Source organism: Salarias fasciatus, chromosome 22 (assembly GCF_902148845.1).
Source record: "Salarias fasciatus chromosome 22, fSalaFa1.1, whole genome shotgun sequence".
NCBI classification, from domain to species: Eukaryota; Metazoa; Chordata; class Actinopteri; order Blenniiformes; family Blenniidae; genus Salarias; species Salarias fasciatus.
Window position 1 is genome coordinate 14,971,124 of NC_043765.1, and position 19,226 is coordinate 14,990,349.

The 19,226-nt window shown below is 45.0% G+C and overlaps 1 protein-coding gene across 2 annotated transcripts; it reads right to left on the reverse strand.

Moving 5' to 3' along the window:
- Positions 1-18: 18 nt before the first annotated feature.
- col1a2 (collagen, type I, alpha 2) lies at positions 19-17,077 on the reverse strand. Of its 2 annotated transcripts, XM_030082259.1 has the most exons (51): positions 16,876-17,077; positions 15,146-15,150; positions 14,192-14,203; positions 13,785-13,820; positions 13,253-13,336; positions 12,629-12,685; positions 12,333-12,377; positions 12,156-12,209; positions 12,014-12,067; positions 11,867-11,920; positions 11,711-11,764; positions 11,348-11,401; positions 11,179-11,223; positions 10,875-10,973; positions 10,608-10,661; positions 10,267-10,365; positions 9,890-9,934; positions 9,625-9,723; positions 9,439-9,492; positions 9,228-9,335; positions 9,088-9,141; positions 8,883-8,981; positions 8,640-8,693; positions 8,429-8,527; positions 8,254-8,307; positions 8,075-8,128; positions 7,915-7,968; positions 7,641-7,694; positions 7,499-7,543; positions 7,314-7,412; positions 7,040-7,147; positions 6,880-6,933; positions 6,705-6,758; positions 5,059-5,112; positions 4,917-4,970; positions 4,717-4,824; positions 4,564-4,617; positions 4,233-4,286; positions 3,966-4,127; positions 3,776-3,883; positions 3,544-3,651; positions 3,375-3,428; positions 3,183-3,290; positions 3,032-3,085; positions 2,830-2,937; positions 2,628-2,681; positions 2,193-2,300; positions 1,812-2,055; positions 1,535-1,719; positions 1,195-1,437; positions 19-1,075 (listed from the first exon to the last, which is right to left on the reverse strand). In XM_030082259.1, exons 1-51 carry the CDS (start codon positions 16,943-16,945, stop codon positions 929-931), a joined length of 4,071 nt encoding a protein of 1,356 aa, XP_029938119.1. In that variant the 5' UTR covers positions 16,946-17,077; the 3' UTR covers positions 19-928. The 2 variants fall into 2 exon arrangements, with proteins under 2 accessions (XP_029938119.1, XP_029938120.1); XM_030082260.1 differs by lacking the exon at positions 14,192-14,203.
- Positions 17,078-19,226: the final 2,149 nt, after the last annotated feature.

Below are 19,226 nucleotides of genomic sequence, written 5' to 3' on the forward strand. Positions count from 1 at the left end.
TTAAGTCACTGCGGTGTGTGTTTTGGAACATTGGACATGCTTTATTTCAGAACTTTTCACAATTTATTTAAACATCTCACATATACAAAATAGGTACAATAGACTTTGTGGTGTCATTTTTTTTTGTTGTTGTTGAAAGAGAGAGGCCGCCTAAAAACCATTCAGAAGTGGGAGAAGTTCCTGTCAGAATGAACACTAAGGATGGGATTAAAAAGAGTGAAAAAGCCTAAACAAAAAAACAAAACAAAACAAAAAAAAAACTGATAGAAAAAAAAAAAAAAACAAAACAACAAAAGAACAGACATCAGATTTAGAAACATTCCACCTGCTTAAAATGGGAGTTATCAGGAAATGAATGCACGACTCCTCAAAGTCCAATACAAAGTAATACAGTAAAAAAGTGGTTTGCTCCACAGCTGCATTAGCACCATAGATCTCTGCTTCAAGTGAATGAGCACCTTCCGATACGGGACATAACTTGAAGCATTAGAAGTCTGAACATCTCGGTTGTGGACCCAGGTTTCGTCAATAGTATTTTCTCTAAGTACAGGCATGAGGTAGTTTAAACCTTTTTTCATGGAAATTGTGGTTTTAAACCTCCTCTTTGGAAGATATACAAAGACCACAAAGTGATGCATACTTTCAGCGTTTTTATTACACTTCTTTTATTTTTTACAAAATGATGACATGTTGTCCCACAACAAGGTGTTTTCCCGCGTCCCCTTGGGTTTCTGTATTAATTTGCATTGCACAAACGCTCCGTTCAGTCCGTTCAGTCCTCTCCGATAGTTGCCCATCTTAAGCAAGTGGATGTGCAGAGAGAAATCAGCATTTCAGTATAAAAAAAACAACACAGAAAGAAGGGCAGAGATTTTTTGTTTTTTTTCGTTCTTTCTCTCTTTTCGGTGTTAATTTATCATGAGTCTATTTATTTGAAACAGACTGGGCCAATGTCCAAACCAAACTCCTGATCAGCTCCACCAATGTCCATAGGTGCAATGTCGAGGATGGGAAGGCGAGATGGTTTATTTGTATTGTACAGAATCACTGTCTTGCTCCATGCATCAGTGTGTGTCTGCAGGAATGAAGAACCAACAACAAGGGTCAGACTTCAGAATTAGCACAGTTAGATCAAACATTGAATTGTTCTGCACTTACGAGAACGACCTACTTAAGAAACAGAAAGCGACTCACAGTGCAGCCGTCCTCCAGCACGGAGTAGGTGAAGCGGCTGTTGCCCTCAGCTCTGAGCTCCACGTCGTTGGAGCCCTGCAGCACCACGGCGCTCTTCAGGCTGCCACTGCCACCGTCCATGTAGGCAATGCTGTTCTTGCAGTAGTAGGTGATGTTCTGGCTAGCCTGGTTGGACAGCAGGCGCATGAAGGCCAGCTGGGTGGCCATGCTCTGGGGGCTGAGGGTCTCGTCGTTGTAAGTGAACTGCAAAAACGAAGAGGTATGGAGGTAACGTTACTTGGCTTGTCCTTCTGAACCCGTTTCAGTTTTCTTTAATCTTTTGCTGAGCTGCATCTCTCACCTCAGTGCCGCCATTGATGGTCTCTCCAAACCACACGTGCTTCTTGTTCTCGGTGCTTCTGTACCAGTTCTTTTTGGCAATGGTTCCAGGGACGGCATTGATGCAGGTCTCACGGGTGGTGAAGTCGCAGAAGACCTTGATGGCATCGTTGATGCAGCCCTGGTTGGGGTCAATCCAGTAGTATCCTGGATGGGACAACCAGATCGTTTTTTTTTTTTTCTGGGCTTGACGGATGATGCATTTGTATCACGGTAATGTCAGAGGACGGCAGGCTTACCGCTGCTCCAGTCGGGGTGGCTGAGCTTGATGTCGCGGCAGGTGCGGGCAGGATTCTTTCTGGATCCCTCGGGAGTGAGCAGGTTCTCAATCTGAGTGTTGAGTGACTTGATGGTGGCATCAACCTCGTAGTCCTTGGCTCTCAGAGCAGGCTGGTCGGCTCTGTACTCATCGTATCCAGAGACATCATATCCACCGCCAGAGGGGCCGGGAGGTCCGGGGGGACCGGGAGGTCCAGAGGGACCCTGAGGAGAAAAAGAGAATACATTGATATTTGCAGGAGATGGTTTGGTGGATATTGTATTAAACTTTCCATTTGATAAAAGTACTAAATGTAGTGTTCAATAAGTTGGAAAAATGATCAGTGTAAAGGTGAGCTTACAGCGGGTCCAGAGAATCCAGGGGGTCCGCGAGCACCAGGAGAGCCAATTGTGCCATGGCCGCCAGATCTGCCATCCTTACCAGGGGGTCCGTGGGGTCCAGCGGGTCCCTGAAGGGGAGAACATTTCATTATGATACAGAGTGTTGTCTGTGAGGAATCTGCATTACATGCTTCTTCAAATTAGTTTTCGTCCTGAACGTGGGTGCTTATGTTGAACGTAAGCTGTGTAAGTATGGGCCTCTTTCATCCTGTTACAATGGTACATCCCTTCTTCTCTCTTCATACCTGAATGCAACATCCCAGTGTGAAATGACGTTTTTCAATTATGCTAAAGTTTTTAATATGACTCAAAATAGCTCCGCTGACCCCTTAGTGGATCCATGTGGGAACAAAACAAAAGAAAACCATCCATATTTTGTACGTGTAGACACTCACTCTGGGTCCAGCAGGTCCGGTTGCTCCAGCAGGTCCACTGTCTCCAGATGGTCCCTGTTCGAAGAGGAAAAACCATCACTGAACGACAGAGAGACTTTTTTCCTGTACACGCGGTCTTGTAGAAAATGGTGCTGTTTCCACTTTTTTCATTGCATTTGCCCATTTCACTGCATGCTACTGTGGTTTTCAGCCAGTCACTCACAGAAGGTCCAGGCATTCCCTGCAGACCAGGATGTCCACGCAGACCCTTCATGCCTCTCTCTCCCTTGTCTCCGGCGCCTCCCTTCTCACCACGGGGTCCAGCGGGTCCCTGAAACAAACACGCACGAGGAAAAAAGGCGTGAGCATTGAGCTTCTGCAGCATGTGACAATTTTCATCAGCTCAAGTTATTAATGATACGTACAGCAGCGCCTCTAGCTCCAGCGGGGCCAGCGGGTCCTGTAGCACCTCCTGGGCCCTGAATATGAAGAGAGACCAGAGAGGGATGAAGGAATCAAGAAAAGGACATATATGGTAATTCTTGCAAGTGGAGTTGGATTCATGAGAAGATTTACACTCTCTCCACGGTTTCCTGGTCTGCCAGCAGCTCCGGTGGGTCCAGCAGCTCCTGGGGCACCAGCGAGTCCCATGGCTCCAGGAGATCCAGGCTCACCACGGTCTCCCTAAACATAAATGCACTCACAGGTCAAACTGCAGATCAGGTCTGAGCATTTTTAGGCGTGTGAAGCTTTCCGAATGAAGCCCACCTTGAATCCAGGGGCTCCAGGACGACCAGGGGGTCCATCGTTACCAGGGCTACCCTGCGAGCGGAGAAGACACACGTCCAGGTTTCACTGACTGAAGCTACAGTACATCCACATATATAGAAATGTGATGATTTAACGTCTACTTTTGATAGAAATTTTCAAATTTTACCTCACGTCCAGCCTCTCCCTGAGGTCCGGTCATACCGGGCAGACCGATGTTGCCAGCGGGTCCACGGGCTCCAGCGGGGCCAGGAGGTCCAACTCTACCAGGCTCTCCCTGGGATATGATGCAGAGATGAGATAGTTCAAGACGGGCCGCCGAAGTCTTTCACTGATTGATCTCATCAACCTCTAAAACATATTTTTTTGCGACGACGCTGTCATGAATGATGTGCTCTTACCACTCCACCAGCACCACCAGGAGAACCACGGTCACCTCTAGCGCCAGGAAGACCAACGAATCCCTGAAGTCCGAGAGGACCAGAGGTTCCAGGAGCTCCAGGTGGACCCTAAACATCAAGACAAACTCTTTAAAAATGATTCTCTATCTATCATTCATGTTGAAAGTCTTCCCGCCTAGCTGGAACTTACAGCAGGACCAGACTCTCCAGAAGGTCCCTTCTCTCCAGGTGGACCAGGTGGGCCAACCATTCCCTGTTCACCGGAAGGTCCAGCGGGACCGGAGTCACCACGGGCACCACGAGGTCCGTCTTTGCCAGAAGGTCCAGCAGCACCGGGAGGTCCAGCGATGCCCTGAGAGGTGAAGAGAAGACGAGTGAGACGGTGCGATGTGCGATGTGTGTGTGCATGCTGTGTGTTTGTCTTTACAGTGACGGTGGATATAAAATCAGAACTCACAGCAGGTCCAGCAGGGCCGACTCTGCCAGCAGCACCAGGGAAACCAGTCAGACCCTGAGGAGAAACACATAAAACAGTTATATATGTGGTTTATGTTAACCGATCGTTTGCATTTAGGAGGGACATAAAAGTGAATCTAACAACATCTCATTTAACAAAAGAAGTGGTCTAATTAACAGAATGAGGTTAAAATAAGTTAGATTGTGTTTTATTGGATGGATTGGTTTGTTTTCAAAGGTTTTATCGTTGTATCTTCAGTATATATTCAGCCTTAATGCACTCTGGGTTGTGTGACAGTGAACACTGTTTATATGTTGGTTTCAGTACTCACAGAGGGACCAGTGTCTCCACGAGCACCAGCAGGTCCAGCACCACCAGAGGGACCCTAGACATTAAAAAAAAATTAAATTAGACAGTTATTTGACAGTAGACTCATATCTCATCATGATACATAGTTTAACTGTGTGCTATGGCTGGTACTAACAGGAGGTCCAGACTGTCCAGCGGGTCCAGCAGGGCCGGAGGGACCAACTTCTCCCTTTACTCCGGAAGGTCCACGCTCTCCTCTTGCTCCAGGCTGACCATCAGCACCCTGCAGGTCGGCGTAGGATACAATGGATCAACCTCCCAATGCGTGTGTATGCATTGTATTGAACAGTTCACGGTGACTGGCAGTGTGCTTACAGGGGGTCCAGCGAATCCGGGAGCTCCGGCAGGGCCAACCTCTCCACGCTCGCCCTGCACGCAACGAGAGGCGGCGTCAGACTCCATTTGCTGAGGTTATCGAGTATTCATAATTTTTCTGAAGTCAGGCACATGTACTTACAGAGGCTCCACGGGGTCCGGCGGGTCCAGCAGGTCCAAAACCACCACTCTCTCCCTGGAAGAGAGAAAAGGAAATGCTTCTTTACTCGGTTCAATCTTTTCATAGAACAACTGATCTGACCATGCATGTGGAAGTTCAGCTAGACTAACTAATCAAAAAGTGTATGTTAGCTTATTTGGCAGCGCCCTATTCCAGGGGTCGCTGCAGCAAGTCAGAACAACATGCACCACAGACTTGACCAGGTGATGTTCTAGATGTAAGTGGGCTTTAGTCCAGGTCAAGACTCAACCCAGTGTGTTATCAGGAGAAGAAAGTACGGAACAATTTGGTAGACAGACAGATGAAAAAGTTCAAAATCCTGATTCACTGTAAAGAATCAGTCACATTTAATAGACATTTTCTTAAATTAGGTTTTTGTTGGTGTCCTGCCTCTATGGTTAGGTGAAAACTATTTAACAGAAGTGACTAAAGTTTAAAAAGTAAGAAAAAGGAAGCATTCAGTTTCACACAACTGCAGGTAATTATCAAAATTCCATGTCTGTTAAATTGATTTTGTTGCAGGTTATAGTAGAAAACAAACACAAAAAAACAAAAAACAAGATTGAAAAATATTTTTTGTTATTAAAATAGAAGAAAAGAAAATTTTCAATGAAACGAAAACTGAAACTGTATGAATGCTTTCAAAACTGATTCAACTTAAATTTGCAGAGAAAAGATTTTTTCATTTGAAAATGTATTAATCTATTATATACATAGATGGAATTCAGCTGAGGCAGAATTTTTCAGCTGGCTTGTATCAGATAAATGTGTATTTTCAGTGTTTAATTCATTCATTAATTAGCTTAATGATGTCAAATATACCTTACCAGTCACTGTAATGATCGAAGCTGCTTGATAGCTTTGACAGCATGTTGTGCTGTTGACACAGTCAAACTTGGAAGTCGACGGAGCTGTTTATGTCTTTAATTTTAACATTTAGTTGTTGGTGGACTTATCAACCCCATGAAATACGTGTGTGTTCATGTGTGTCTTCAGTCTGTGGACTAAGGGGACATTTACACAACATGCTAACGCCACCTAATATCAGATTATTTAAAATCTGAAGTTACAGAAAAAAAGACAGTAAGTCTAATAAAATGAATAAATTTAAACGTTTATAGAAAATACAAGAAAAAAACAACAAAATAAATGCAAAATCCCAAACTATTACAATTTGTTTAAAACCCTCCAGTATTACTTTGAGTTGCAGGTGTTGCAGTTCTACAGAATGGCCATGAGGGGGCGGTGTTGAGGTTGAGGTTCTGAGGTGACCCCACTTGAGGGTTATGTACTTTTGACTTCTGTCACTAAAAACTAGAAAGACTAAAGAAATGGTTCTGGCTTGATTGATCAACATTGCTCTCTCACTTCTGCAGCGACGGGCGAGAGACTCTAGTGACCGGAGGTCAGCTGTTGATGCTCGCCGCCATCTTGACAAGTGGGAGCCATTCAGAAACTGCACGCATTAAAATCCTGTATATGTGTAGTTGTAGTATTACAAGGTAATTATTATTATTATTATTATTATTATTATTTAAATATATGCTACCTGATAGTGATTCCTGTCAGTTTTTTATTTTTAAAGAATAAATAATGCAATGAGTTACCTTATCACCATTGGCTCCGGTGGGTCCGGGGGGTCCAGCAGGTCCAGGCAGACCCTGGAAAGAGAAAAGAGAGAAGAGAACTCTGAGAGGAGAACTTTGACCTCAGCTGTCTGACAAATGTCATCAAAGGTCACAGATTTTCCACGGAGTAACGTGAAGAAGAACGGGAACTTACACGAGCGCCGTCTCTGCCGGGGTTACCGTCGGGGCCGCGGTGTCCGGTCTCTCCCTGCGGGGCGGCGAGGAGAACAGTGTGAGGACGACCAATACATTCTCACTGGAGAGTTACCTCAAGTTGGTAGATTTTTTTATTTTTTTTATTTTATTTTATTTACCTTCTCTCCCTTGGGTCCAGGAGTACCAGCACCTCCGCGCTCACCGGGCATGCCACTAGGTCCCTGAGGTCCGGGACCACCAGCAGCTCCAGCAGCACCAGGCTCTCCCTGGAAACAGACGAGAAGAAACACTGTTGGTATTATTTAAAAAAAAAAAAACCCTTCAAAATGAGCCTTAAAGTAAAGTCTCTTATAGAGCCACGCTGACCGCCTGCAGGGAATTTCATCTGCAGTTGCCAACAAACATTTGGCCTCTTGAAGTTTGTTTCATTACCTTGCCACCATCAGCTCCAGGGGGTCCAGCAGGTCCACGGGTTCCAATTGCTCCCTGAGGTCCAGCAGATCCAGCAGCTCCGGGGGTTCCACGCTCTCCCTACAGTAAACCACGGAGGTCAGTCGACGCGATCATTAAGAGTGACCGCGAGTGGTGCCGCTAGAGCTCTGGACAGGCGTGCTCACCCGGGCTCCAGCAGGTCCAGACGCTCCCTGGTCTCCGGGGATGCCCTGCAGACAGACGGCAGGTCGGTCAGAGACGAACCGCACCAATACTGTTGGTAAAATGTCCGCAATTTGGTGACGGTGTGCGCGTGTGTGTTCTTACTCTGTCTCCGGGCTTGCCAGCCTCTCCAGCAGATCCGGCGGGTCCAGGCAGACCCTGGAAGAGTCAGATTGTAAATTAAACGGCAGCGAGGAAGGACGGACCAGCGTGTGTTCATGAGCGGGAATCGATCGTCAAGTTTGTGCCTCAGCTTTGCGTTCTTTTTTTTTTTTTTTTTTTTTTTTACAGCAAGATAGGTGCAAAGCTAGTTCTCGAAATGACATCCACCTGCTTGCTGAATCTGGAAATCGTACAGAAAAAGATCATGGATTCAAACCTGGAAACCGGCAGCTCCTGAAGGTCCCTGCTCTCCCTTCTCACCAGGACCGCCCTACAACACAACAGAGAGCAAAGGTTATGGCTCAGCTGTGGCTGTTATCACTGAACGACACAGGTATTGAACTGATCTCTCAGGCACCGTCTCTAAGGACACTCACAGTCAGTCCAGCGGGACCACTTGCTCCGTTGTTGCCATCGGGTCCAGGGGCTCCCTAAACAAAGGGACAGAACATGGCTGCCATGTCAGAGCGGACAGCAGCTCCTTGGTGGAATATTTGTGATGTATTTGCAGATGGTCGCGTTCCCTTTGTGCTCAAATAGAGTGTATGTGACGTACTCTCAGTCCAGTGGGGCCGGTGGCTCCCTTCTCTCCAGGCTTGCCAGGGTCACCCTGAGGAGGAAGACGAGGAGATCACGGCTTGTGATGAAGCAGTAAAACAGTCAGACGAGGACGAAGCTCCCCTGAGGCATTACCCTGATTTTTTATTTCATTCTCTTGAAAACAGACTTACGCCAGGTCCTTTGGGTCCGGGGAATCCGATGTTTCCAGGCTGGCCTCTGGGTCCAGTGGGGCCAGGAGGTCCACCGCGGCCATCTTGTCCAGAGGGACCCTGGTGGATCATGATTCATTGAGTTAATGACGGGAGCAACTGCACTTGTAACTCACGCCTGAAGGAAAGGGTCTAAAAGTTCAACTTGAGAGTAAAATACTGGTGTACTTACAGCGGGTCCCTCCTTTCCTGGGGGTCCACCACTTCCGGGGCTACCAGGCAGACCCTGTAAATCAAACATTGGACAGTCATCATTGATCCGTCCTGTTAGCGGCCTCCTTCAAGTGGCTCAATCACACTGGAAAGCACATCATTACTTTTCTAAGCAATTCGGTTGGTTTATAATGGTTTATCTTTCGAGGCGTCGGAACGCCAAGCCTGGGTCCAACAAGGCTGAACAGAAGCAAAGACTCACCCTGGCACCAGCTGGGCCGGGCTCACCAGCACGGCCAGCATCTCCAGGAGGTCCACGGGGTCCACCGGCACCAGTAGCACCGCGAGCACCGGGCATACCCTACCGGAGAGACGGTGGAGTCGCATTATGAGGTTATTAGTTCATGACACAAAAAAGTCTCTTATAGAGACTATTTCTAAGGGGATGTGCGTGTTGTTGTACTTACAATCGGTCCAGTTCTTCCCTCAGAGCCAGGCAGGCCACGGCTTCCGGGGGCGCCCTGCACAGATCACACAGCCATCAACAGGTGGGTCGTTAGCATGGCCTCCGAATGCAGCGTTTGAGGCACAGGGGTCCGATACTCACTCTGGCTCCACGGCCACCGGCAGGTCCGGTGGCGCCAACCTCACCGGTGGGTCCTCTCTTGCCCTCCTCACCCTGAGGTCCGGGGGCTCCCTGAGGTCCAGCGTTACCCTGAGGGAGGCAACAGAGAGACGAAGAGCTGTGTGTGTAGAAGACTTTAAAGGTATTGTGGTGAAGTTTCGTTTCAGGAAAGACGAGCAGAAGTTGGACTTACGGGCTCTCCTTTGGGTCCGCCGTCTCCCTTCACACCCTGAACACCAGGATCTCCCTAGAATCCAGTCAGAGGTATCGATCAGAAGAACCATCTGATGCTACATGATGGGGTCTATGCACTGTACGTCAATGCCTGCACGCTTCAAAGGTTTAGCTAAAAAATATGCTGTATTCTTTGTGTACTTACAGACAGGCCTCTTGGTCCAGTAGCACCCTGAGGTCCCTGGGGTCCAGGTCCTCCCCTGGGTCCAGGGAAGCCAGGCGCTCCAGCGATACCAGGGGCGCCCTGAACACAAGTCATCAACATCGTCACAAGAGAACTACGGAGCTCCTGTTTGGGTATTTCAGTCAGATGTACTGTATATGTGGTGTTTGACCCAGTACTACTGTCAGTGTGACCCTAGATGACCTTTGACCCACAGGTACATGTCTGGTACGGGCTGGATACTTACAGCTGCTCCCTTGGCTCCATTCAGGCCATTAGCACCAGGGTTACCCTGAGGAGGAAGCACAAGGAATCAGCCAGATGGGTCAAAAAAAAAAAAAAAAGTTAGAATAAACATTAGAAAAATGCTAAAAGAACAAGACAAAATAAATGAGGATTATATAAAAAAGTTTTTCCCCCACATTTTTTTTTTTTTTCAAAATAACAATATGTTTCTAAAGAATACTTTAAAGAAGTATTCAAGCTAAGAGCTTCTTCAAAGGGCAGTTTAGTATACTGCTCAGTGTAAAGCCTGGCATGATATTTAGAATTACTCATATATCAGCGTAGATTTGTACAAAGAGAAGAAAAATTACTGAAAGAAGAAAGTGTTTGTATGCTTACAGGGGGTCCAACGGGGCCAACGGCACCATTGGGTCCAGGCTCTCCTCTAGATCCCTGAGGTCCAGATGGGCCGTTAGCTCCAGCAGGTCCGATCTCTCCCTGAAACCATGGGAAAAACAAAAAAAAACATCAATAATTGATCATTTTGTTTTCATTTGTAATGAATCAGAACAATCACAGCTGGTGGAGCTGCTGAATGTGACTGATTCCCTCGGGGATAATGTGGACCAACATGTTTTGGGGCAGATCTCTGCACCGCCTGTATTACGACAAAGCCTCGGTTTGTGGTCCTAAACGTGAACCTTTCCACACACTGGGAAGAAGAGGCGTCACACACACACCTTGGGGCCGGGGCCACCGGGGAAGCCTGGGGGTCCAGCAGCACCGATGGGACCCTGAATAAAAGCAGAAGAGACGCGAAATCCGTCAACAGGTCAAAGTTCATTTTAAGGTCAAAGTTTTGACTGAGACCGGCGGCACTATTTGGAAACGTAGACTAGAATTCAAATTGAGTCAGAAAACATATATTGACCTGATATCCTGACTTTGTATTTTCTTCTGAGACACAGATTTAAAGCCAGTGTTTGAGAAAACTGACAAATACTCACAGCGGGGCCGGCGGGTCCAACGTTGCCATCAGCACCACGAGAACCAGCAGGGCCGGCGGGGCCGGGGCGACCTCTCTCACCGGGCAGACCACGAGATCCCTGAAGGTCGCACAGTCAGTGTTACCCACAAGCCTCGAGGTGAAACACTTTCGACTTGACTCTGATATCTTCACAGAAGGCCGATATGGCACATCTGAACACTGCACCTGTTAAACTGATTCTGTTTGGTGACTGAACTAAGAAATCCGAGCGACATTGAATGTTTTCCCAAAACTTTTACACATGAGCTGAAGTCAGAACTTACAGCCAGTCCAGGACTTCCAGCAGCTCCGGGAGCGCCGTTCTCCCCCTACAGCGGAGACAGGACGTCAGTATGGGTCGATTTATCGAAACATTTTCAGTTTTTCAAATATTAGCTCATAAAATGAATTGTAAATCATTAGAAAAGAAAAAAGACTGTGTTGATGCTTTACCTTGGGGCCAGCGGTACCAGGCTCTCCCTTACGTCCATCCAGACCATTGTAACCCTAAAACACAGAAACACAGTGATGGTTGAAGGTATGGCCATCACTTCCTGTGCAGTCCTGTAAAAACAGCGGTTCACTCCTCCATATATCGTAACGGGATTATGAAATGTGTTCTAGTATGAGCAGAAAAGGATCCACGTTGTCACCAACAATTCTGATTGTCAAGTGAATTGATACGTGGTTAAAGAAAGGACTTTCAAAGCCTTGAATGAGTCATTTTACATATTTACATCTTCTGGAAGACAGTTTTAGTACAGAGATCTGTGGAGTGGAGTCAGCTCCTTCCTTCTTTTTTAGATAGGTACTCACTCTGTGTCCTTTCATTCCTGGAAGTCCAGGAGTTCCGGGGAATCCACGAGCACCCTGCAGTTCACAAGCAAAGAACAAATTAGCTTTGCACGCTGTAACAAACGCACACTGCACTGCAGATATTGACGCCGTGTTTTTTGGCGATGCGACTCTCACCTGAGGTCCAGGAGCGCCTCTGTCGCCAGGTTTGCCGGGTCTGCCGTTGTTACCCTGAATGTTACCCAAAGACGATTTACCGTTAGAGCGGCGATGGATTACTCTGTCAAGCCAAGTGGCAACAGTTCAATCAAAATGTTTACGTACGTCTTCTCCGGATTTCCCGGGAGGTCCAGGGGGTCCACGGGCACCAACTGGGCCCTGGGAAACAAAACCAGAGAATTGGTATATACCGGATATATAAAACACACAGTGAAGAAATCTGGAGTATTTTGAAGGATCCACTCACAGTCTGTCCGGGCTCTCCGGGCTCACCAGCATGTCCTGTGTGTCCCTGAGATCCCTTTAGAAAGAAACAAGATAAAGCAGTCAGTTATGATGTAGACACAGAATATAATTTGTGATGTCATGAGATTTTGGGTATGAAAGCTGTTTATGTTGGTAAATCCTAGTAAGTTGTGCTTACAGGGGGTCCGGAAGGTCCGGGAGGTCCTCTGGGTCCCATCAAGCCCTGCAATAAAGAAATAAGTTCAGATGCCACTTTTCAAATTTATAATCTTGCATCATCCTTGTTGCAAACAGGACTGAAAGAGTCTGAATGACTTTAAATATGAGAAAGGACAGGAGACCATCATGCACTTCAGTTTGTTCTACAATAAGAGCTGTTTTCCACACACAGGGTGCGACTGTCCTGAGATGTGGGTTGCAGTGTTAAACACACTAATACATGATGTTGTGTGGGAGAAAAGGCTGAAGTCTCACCATGGGTCCGGGGCCGGGGTCGGGAGCTTTTGCACCATCATACTGAGCAGCAAAGTTCTGTAAAGAGCGAGCAAATAAGCAAGGAATTATTATGAATAGTAATAAAGTTATATGTGAGAAAAGAAAAGCAGTCACACAAATTAAACGACTTGACTGTTGGAGATTCAGAATTCCAAATTTAATGTGCTATAAACAGGCCTAACAGGCCTTTTCTAACAAATAACTACATTTTTCAACTTAGAGTTGTTTTCCCTGTTAAAAGATTGTTATAAATAAAACTGCATCTTGGGCTTTATACATGACTTTTCAGGCCTTAGGGTCAAATAGGTGCAGAGCATAAGGTGAAAGGTCATATGATCATTATGAAACGAGGCCACAAGGTCAGCAAAGGTCAATGTGTTTTGATACCACATACATGCATCACTCTTTGTGATTTAAACAAAATACAGTACAACACTCTGTCAAGACTCATTTTTTGTACTTTTGTATTTCACAGTTTTCATAATGAAAACTAATCATCACAACAACAGATTACATGACTATTTTTTTTCTGGACCAAGATGAAAATAAACCTGGATCCGAGCACATCGTCCTTTTTTTCAAGAGTAAAAACGTTAAACTTACTCCTCCGAGTCCAGGGGGACCAGGTGGGCCAGCGGGTCCAGGGAGTCCGGGTTTGCCATCTTTTCCATTTGGGCCCTTGGGACCCTGTAACACACAAGTAACATCAGTAAATCGATACACTTTTATTAATGAGCTGCTGATGTCTGTGGATTCAGTTTTAATCTCTCATGATCAAATTCTCAACTTGTTTCTTCAACTAACTGGAATATTGAAGATGGATACATTTTACACAAACTTCAATCTCTAATGAAAAAAAAAAAGATTTCCTGGAGCAGATGGAAGATCAGATGAATAAGTATCAATAGACTAAATCAATGTCTTAAATATCTATTAAATGAACGATGGTATCAATTACTGAAACTGGGGCTGTAGGTCATGTAAACAAAGGGGTGTGGCCAACCGGGGTTCAAAGGTCAGAAGACATCAACAAACTTTTTTGATGCCGAGAAGGTTTCTCAGATATGTTTGATGAAAGACTTTTGCTCCGTATCTGTGTGTCTGATAAAGGCGGCGGAGTTTCACTTCAGCTTACCCTGTCACCTCGAGGTCCTTTCTCTCCTCTGGGCCCCTGCGGCACAAAAATCACTCAGTCAGACCGACAGCGAGCAGATGGCTCGGTTTATTGGTTTAGCCTCAAAACCGTCCTGACAAAGCAGGCTGCTGCTCCTCCACTGAACGCATTACACTAAATATAACTGAGAGCAGCTCAGAATCAAGCTGTGAATGGGATTCAAATCATTTCACATTTGGTATAATCAATAAAATGTGCGAATAAACAGCCTTTCAATCTGAGGACAAGCAAATTAACACACATTTTAAAGATCAGAGCAAACATCATTAAGAGGCTCTCTGAGCTTTTCTTATTGAAATACTGCAGCATGCATCTGATAGGCCACAATCTCGGTGATAAACCACACATAAAGAACATTATGTGCTCACCTTGGCTCTACCCTAAATAGAAAAGATAATAGAAAAGAAGATAAATAAATTTAAGATTTATTCACTCAGTCTTTTCCGTTTTGCATCATTACTGTGTGTGCGTTTCAAGCATTTAGCATTATCACTAAAGTTATTGCGTATAAGCTCAATGATGAAGTGGGCATTGTAAATATATGTTAAACAATATTGTCTAAATGATTTGCAGCACATGCTCGAGCAGCTGTAGCACTGGAGAGGAGATCAAGCTGAGTAATATACATTTAAAGTAAATTATTAGCATTTGCTGAAAGATGCTGACAGGCAATTTTTTAAAGTGTTTTGAACCAGACTCTACAGCCTTTTAGCAGTAATAAAAGCTCATCGTAAAATATTGCTGCTGAAGCTACTAACACCATGCTGACTGATGTTCACTTGAAGCAATCTCAACAGATTGATAAAACCGGAGAGTAAAGCCACGGTCGGCCCACTAATCACTTGAGTTTCTTTAACAGTGTCAGGTGTCAGACATCATCTGGGTTTCACTGGTCTGAGACAAGGTTTAGCTGCTGAATCAAATCCAAATCAAGGAGCAGTTGAAGACTCCAAACTGATCCTGGGCCAGGCGTGAGGGGGCAAATCTCTCACTGCCCCCTCTCTGCTGTCCTCAGAAAGGAGTCTTTGTGCCAGGCCCCACGGGTGCCTCAGCACTGCGGTTTTAGCTTTCACTGACACAAACTTTAGCCAATAGGACCCTCACCTATTCATGGACAGGAAGGGAGAAAACTGCGAGAAATAACTCGGTTCAGGGGTAGACATTTCCCTGACACCGTTGAGATTGCTCAAATCGTCAAGAACATCCAGCCGCGGTCTTTCACGGGACGTTTCAGAGGTTTTGGAAGAATAAAAGGCAAAGTGACAAGGTAAAGCAATCTGCAGGATATAAGTGCTTTCAGGAGAGCATGCGTGTTTACTAACCGTGTCTGTGGCATTGGAGAGGTGAGGAGGAGGAAGATTCAGAGGGAGATGGGGGAGAAAGAGGAATACTCCGTTAGAACATAATAAGCACGTTTAGGGCAAAATCTGTAAATGGAAAAAGTAATTTTCATTCATCTAGATTCTTGTTCAATCGTCCGATCCTCTCTGTGTGACAGAAAGAAACTGGAAAACTTATGTTGACACTTGGCAGCTGTAAATAAAAGCTGTAAAGAGTAGATTTAGCTGTACTTTTGCACGCAAAACAAGCTGCAAAGATGAGTTCATGAGCTTTTTGTGTGTTCTGATGTACATAACCTCAGTCTAGTCTGACTCAGTGCTGGATGGGTTATAGAAATGTTCAATAAATTTCTCTGTCATAACAAAAACAATTAGAGTTCCTACAGATTCCATTGTCAAGTACCTGGATTTTTTGTCTGTCATCCAGTTCTAAAGTTTATGTCTAAAGGCCACGTCCACACGGTTTTGGAATGAAAGCAAACGCCTTCAAACTGTGTGATGAATGTAAATCTGAGTGTATGAGCATTCCAGATATTAAGACTCCAGCAGATGCCAACAGGCCTGAGCAGGTAGCTTACGCCCTTGGGACAGAAATAGTTTTCACTTGCTATAGCAGAGGAGGCAAGATCGACGTCATTTGTGATTGGGATTCTGACACGTGTCACTGAGACAATATGACTTCTGCTGCAACAAAGCTGGATTTTACGATTGGATTGTTTAAAAAATGGATTTCATTATGTTTAATGAATTTAATTTAGCTGATTCCTCACTGGTGGCTGATGTTTACATCTGTTATCTATTGTGTGCTACAGGTGAAGCTGCCTGTCCTCTTTGGGTTTGAACCCTGGCTGAGACCTCCCTGTGAACTCTCACGTGGCATGCCCGAGCTGGACCACATGGTGGCGCACCTGGACATTGAAAATGGCGTAAGACTTAATTTTACGTGATTATTTTATCTCTTTTCATCGAAAAATAATATTGTTGAGGTTTCAGTTTTAATTTATGTTTTTTTTTTAAAATTACTTCACGATTTAAATCACAATTAACTGGATTTTAAATTTGTTGGAAAGATGGTACAAGAATAAAGTTCATTTTTAAAAACTAAAATTATGGACTAAGTTTAATTGTAAATGTTAAAAGTTAAACTTTAGTTGAAGGAAACATTCATTTGTCAGGAGAAAATCCAAACGATGCCAAGTAGTTGTTTGCACATCTGGCCACCAGGGGGAGACATTTCAGCATCCTATGATAAAGCGTCATTCCCTGGGTGTCTGGATGGAACAATGTGTACAACGCCCCACAAAGCTTTTCATCCCATTTGTTAAAGAAAATCCACATCTGGCCTATTTTTTATAACTCCACATGCATTAAAAGTTTTCAAAAGACACTACGTCGACCACCTAAATGCCTTTTTTCAAAGTGAGAAAACTTTTTTTTTCTTTTCAGCAGTGCAGCTTCTGCCTTTCGGAAACTAATGAACTCATAATTTGTATCCTCGGAAAAAAAAAAGTGAAGAATCCTCTGCACGAGCTCAATCCGTTGAGTTTTATTCAGCAGTGCTTAGAGCTGTCTTCAGGATGACCTTCATGTAATTCCCAATCAAAAGCCAAGCGCGAGATCCTCAAGCAGCGGGACCCGAAAAAAAGTATCCATCACAGAAAAAAAAAAAATTAAAAAAAGAAGAAAAAAAAGAGCAGATAACTCAAACTTACATTGACATGTTGCTAGGTATGAAGTTACTGCAAGCAGCAACAGGATCCGGATATCCACAAAGCTGAGCATGTCTAAGCAGACATGCAGACTCCTTGTGCTGCTGAGCCCCTGTTTCTAACCACCTTCAGGCAGGCATACAGTTGTGGTAACACGAGTAACTCCAAACTTAGCGGAAACCTGCTGCCGTGATGCTAGAATAATAAAGTCCTATCGGGCCTATTTATACGGCAGGAGGGTCCCTCGTCTGCGTGTCAAAAGTCAGCCCACCGGCCAATGGGAGCGGAGAAACCCAATCTGACTCCCATCCCTCCGCGGCTCCCAGTCAGTCATGTGGTCCTGCATCTCCCTGCCTCCTCTGCGCGGCTCCACACGGCCGTTTGGCAAAGCTTTGGCGATGATGACGAGTGCAGCGTTTTAATTAGATCCATTCTTTTTGAGGACGTGGACAGCGTCGGGGTTTAAAAGGGAGAAGAAGGCCTGCGTTTTTTCCCTTTTTTTTACGGGCTGCAGTCGGTGTCGGTGCAGAGACTGACTGACACACGGGCGCCGGGTGTTCATCCCTGCGCGCAGTTTGAGGCTCTCGTGCGTAAAATGCGCCACTTTTTCGTGCGCGTGCATTGGCATTTTTGTGGCACGGAAAGGACCTCAAATTTTCCCCTTTCCGACGGATTGTTATGGGAAACTGTGAGGAAAATGAGCTAGGATTTTCTTCAGTTTTCACCCTCAGAGTTTAATAGGAGCGGACTTCTGTCACTTTTACGCACGGATTTGTTTCAAATATGATATTTGAGCATTGGCTTTTACTTGCTTTGCCCCCTCCAAAAAACTTACATTTTGCGTTATATGTGGTTGTTACAGCTATCAGTCACACCTCTAGGTCTAAAAGCACAAAAGCAGACCACATGCACCAAGCATTACCTCAACATTTTCCACTTTTACAAAATAAAACCCGTTCTCCTCTTACATCTGGAATTTAGCTCATGGATAACACTTTCTGATGTGTTGGAGTTGCAGCATGTATTAAAACACATGAAAAAGCTCTCTAGAATTCAGGAAAGATCCATGGGTGGAATGCAGTAGCGCACATGAAAAGCACAAATGCTATTGAAGTTTCAGACTTGGAAAAGTCATGAGTGAGTAATGATCCTGTTTCAGTCTCCCTCCTTCTCGCTCTCTCTCTCTCAGCAGCTCCTACCTGTCCACATGACCAGACATGTCATCTCTTTACCTACCACAACACTGAGCATGGCCTCCATACCTCCCTATATTGAAAGCTCACCATATATTTCAGTGAGTAAAATCCCTCTACTTCATAAAGATTCATGCTGAATATGTCTTTCAGTAGAAGGTTTATTGATGGAAAGCAAGACATCTATTAATTTAAGGCCAAGAGGGATGATTTGGGCTAATGTCAAGTTGAAGGCAGCATTGTGTCATATATATGGGGGGCAAATAGATCTTTCTCTGTGAAAAACTGTCAGAAAGTTTTCTCTCAGTAGTGATCATGCATTTCAGAATTAATTCTGAGACACTCAGTGGGATTCCCAAGTGGTTCCTGGAGGTCTCCCCTTCCAAAGCAGGACCCCCTCCTCTATGCAAGGAAAAAAAAAAGAAGCTAATTGATGTTCACTCCCAAAAACTTAACCTCAACTCTTCCCCGAGTCAAACTGGAGACACGGAGGGAAAGAGAAAAAGGAGGTGGAGCAAGAGAGATGAAATGTGTTTTAACAATGGCAGAGCTCCTGCTCAGTGCTACGTTCTCATGTAAGCCGCAGAGCCGAGGCCCGGAGCGACCAGACAGGCGGAGGAAATCAAAGATGGCGGCAAAGCTCCACATCACCATCCTTTTTTTCTCCCTGGTAAAAAATATATACATATTTGTACTTTAGAAACACGTTAGTCTTGTAAAAAGTTGCAAAACAAACATTTTGAAAGCAGACAAATCACTTATTTAGAAAGGAAAGATGCTTTTCAAATATGTAATAGCAAATCCGTAAAAACCTTCAAACACTTGAAGCTGCTTTATTCAAATCTCCTGTCAAGAAGCCTCAGTGTTCATGTAAGAAAATTAAACATCTTGTTCTGCAGTTGTACCATGGTGGTTCACTAGTTCAGCTTTTAATCAAATTGAGCTGAAATCCCAGCCTTCAGAGCTTATTGATGGTGTTTCAAACAGAAATGATCTTGTAGGAAAGTATAAAGGTTACACTCATGAATCAATTCTGCTGTTCGCAGGGGAAAAAAGCCTCTAGCCTGAGTGATTTGTCTTCAGCTTTTCTTCCTCACTGTCTCCCACAGCGCTGCCAGCCGAGGCTGCAGACAAATCCTCTCTGATGTGCTCTTCTGGGAT

Excerpts from the sequence above, each read along its gene's own strand:
- col1a2 (XM_030082259.1), bottom strand. The coding sequence starts at position 16,945 with ATGCTCAGCTTTGTGGATATCCGGATCCTGTTGCTGCTTGCAGTAACT. Across the intron at positions 7,544-7,640 it reads CTGGCAAGCCCGGAGACAGA|GGCATCCCCGGAGACCAGGG; the intron begins GTAAGAACACAC and ends GTCTGTCTGCAG. Across the intron at positions 4,618-4,716 it reads CTGGACAGTCTGGACCTCCT|GGTCCCTCTGGTGGTGCTGG; the intron begins GTTAGTACCAGC and ends TTTAATGTCTAG.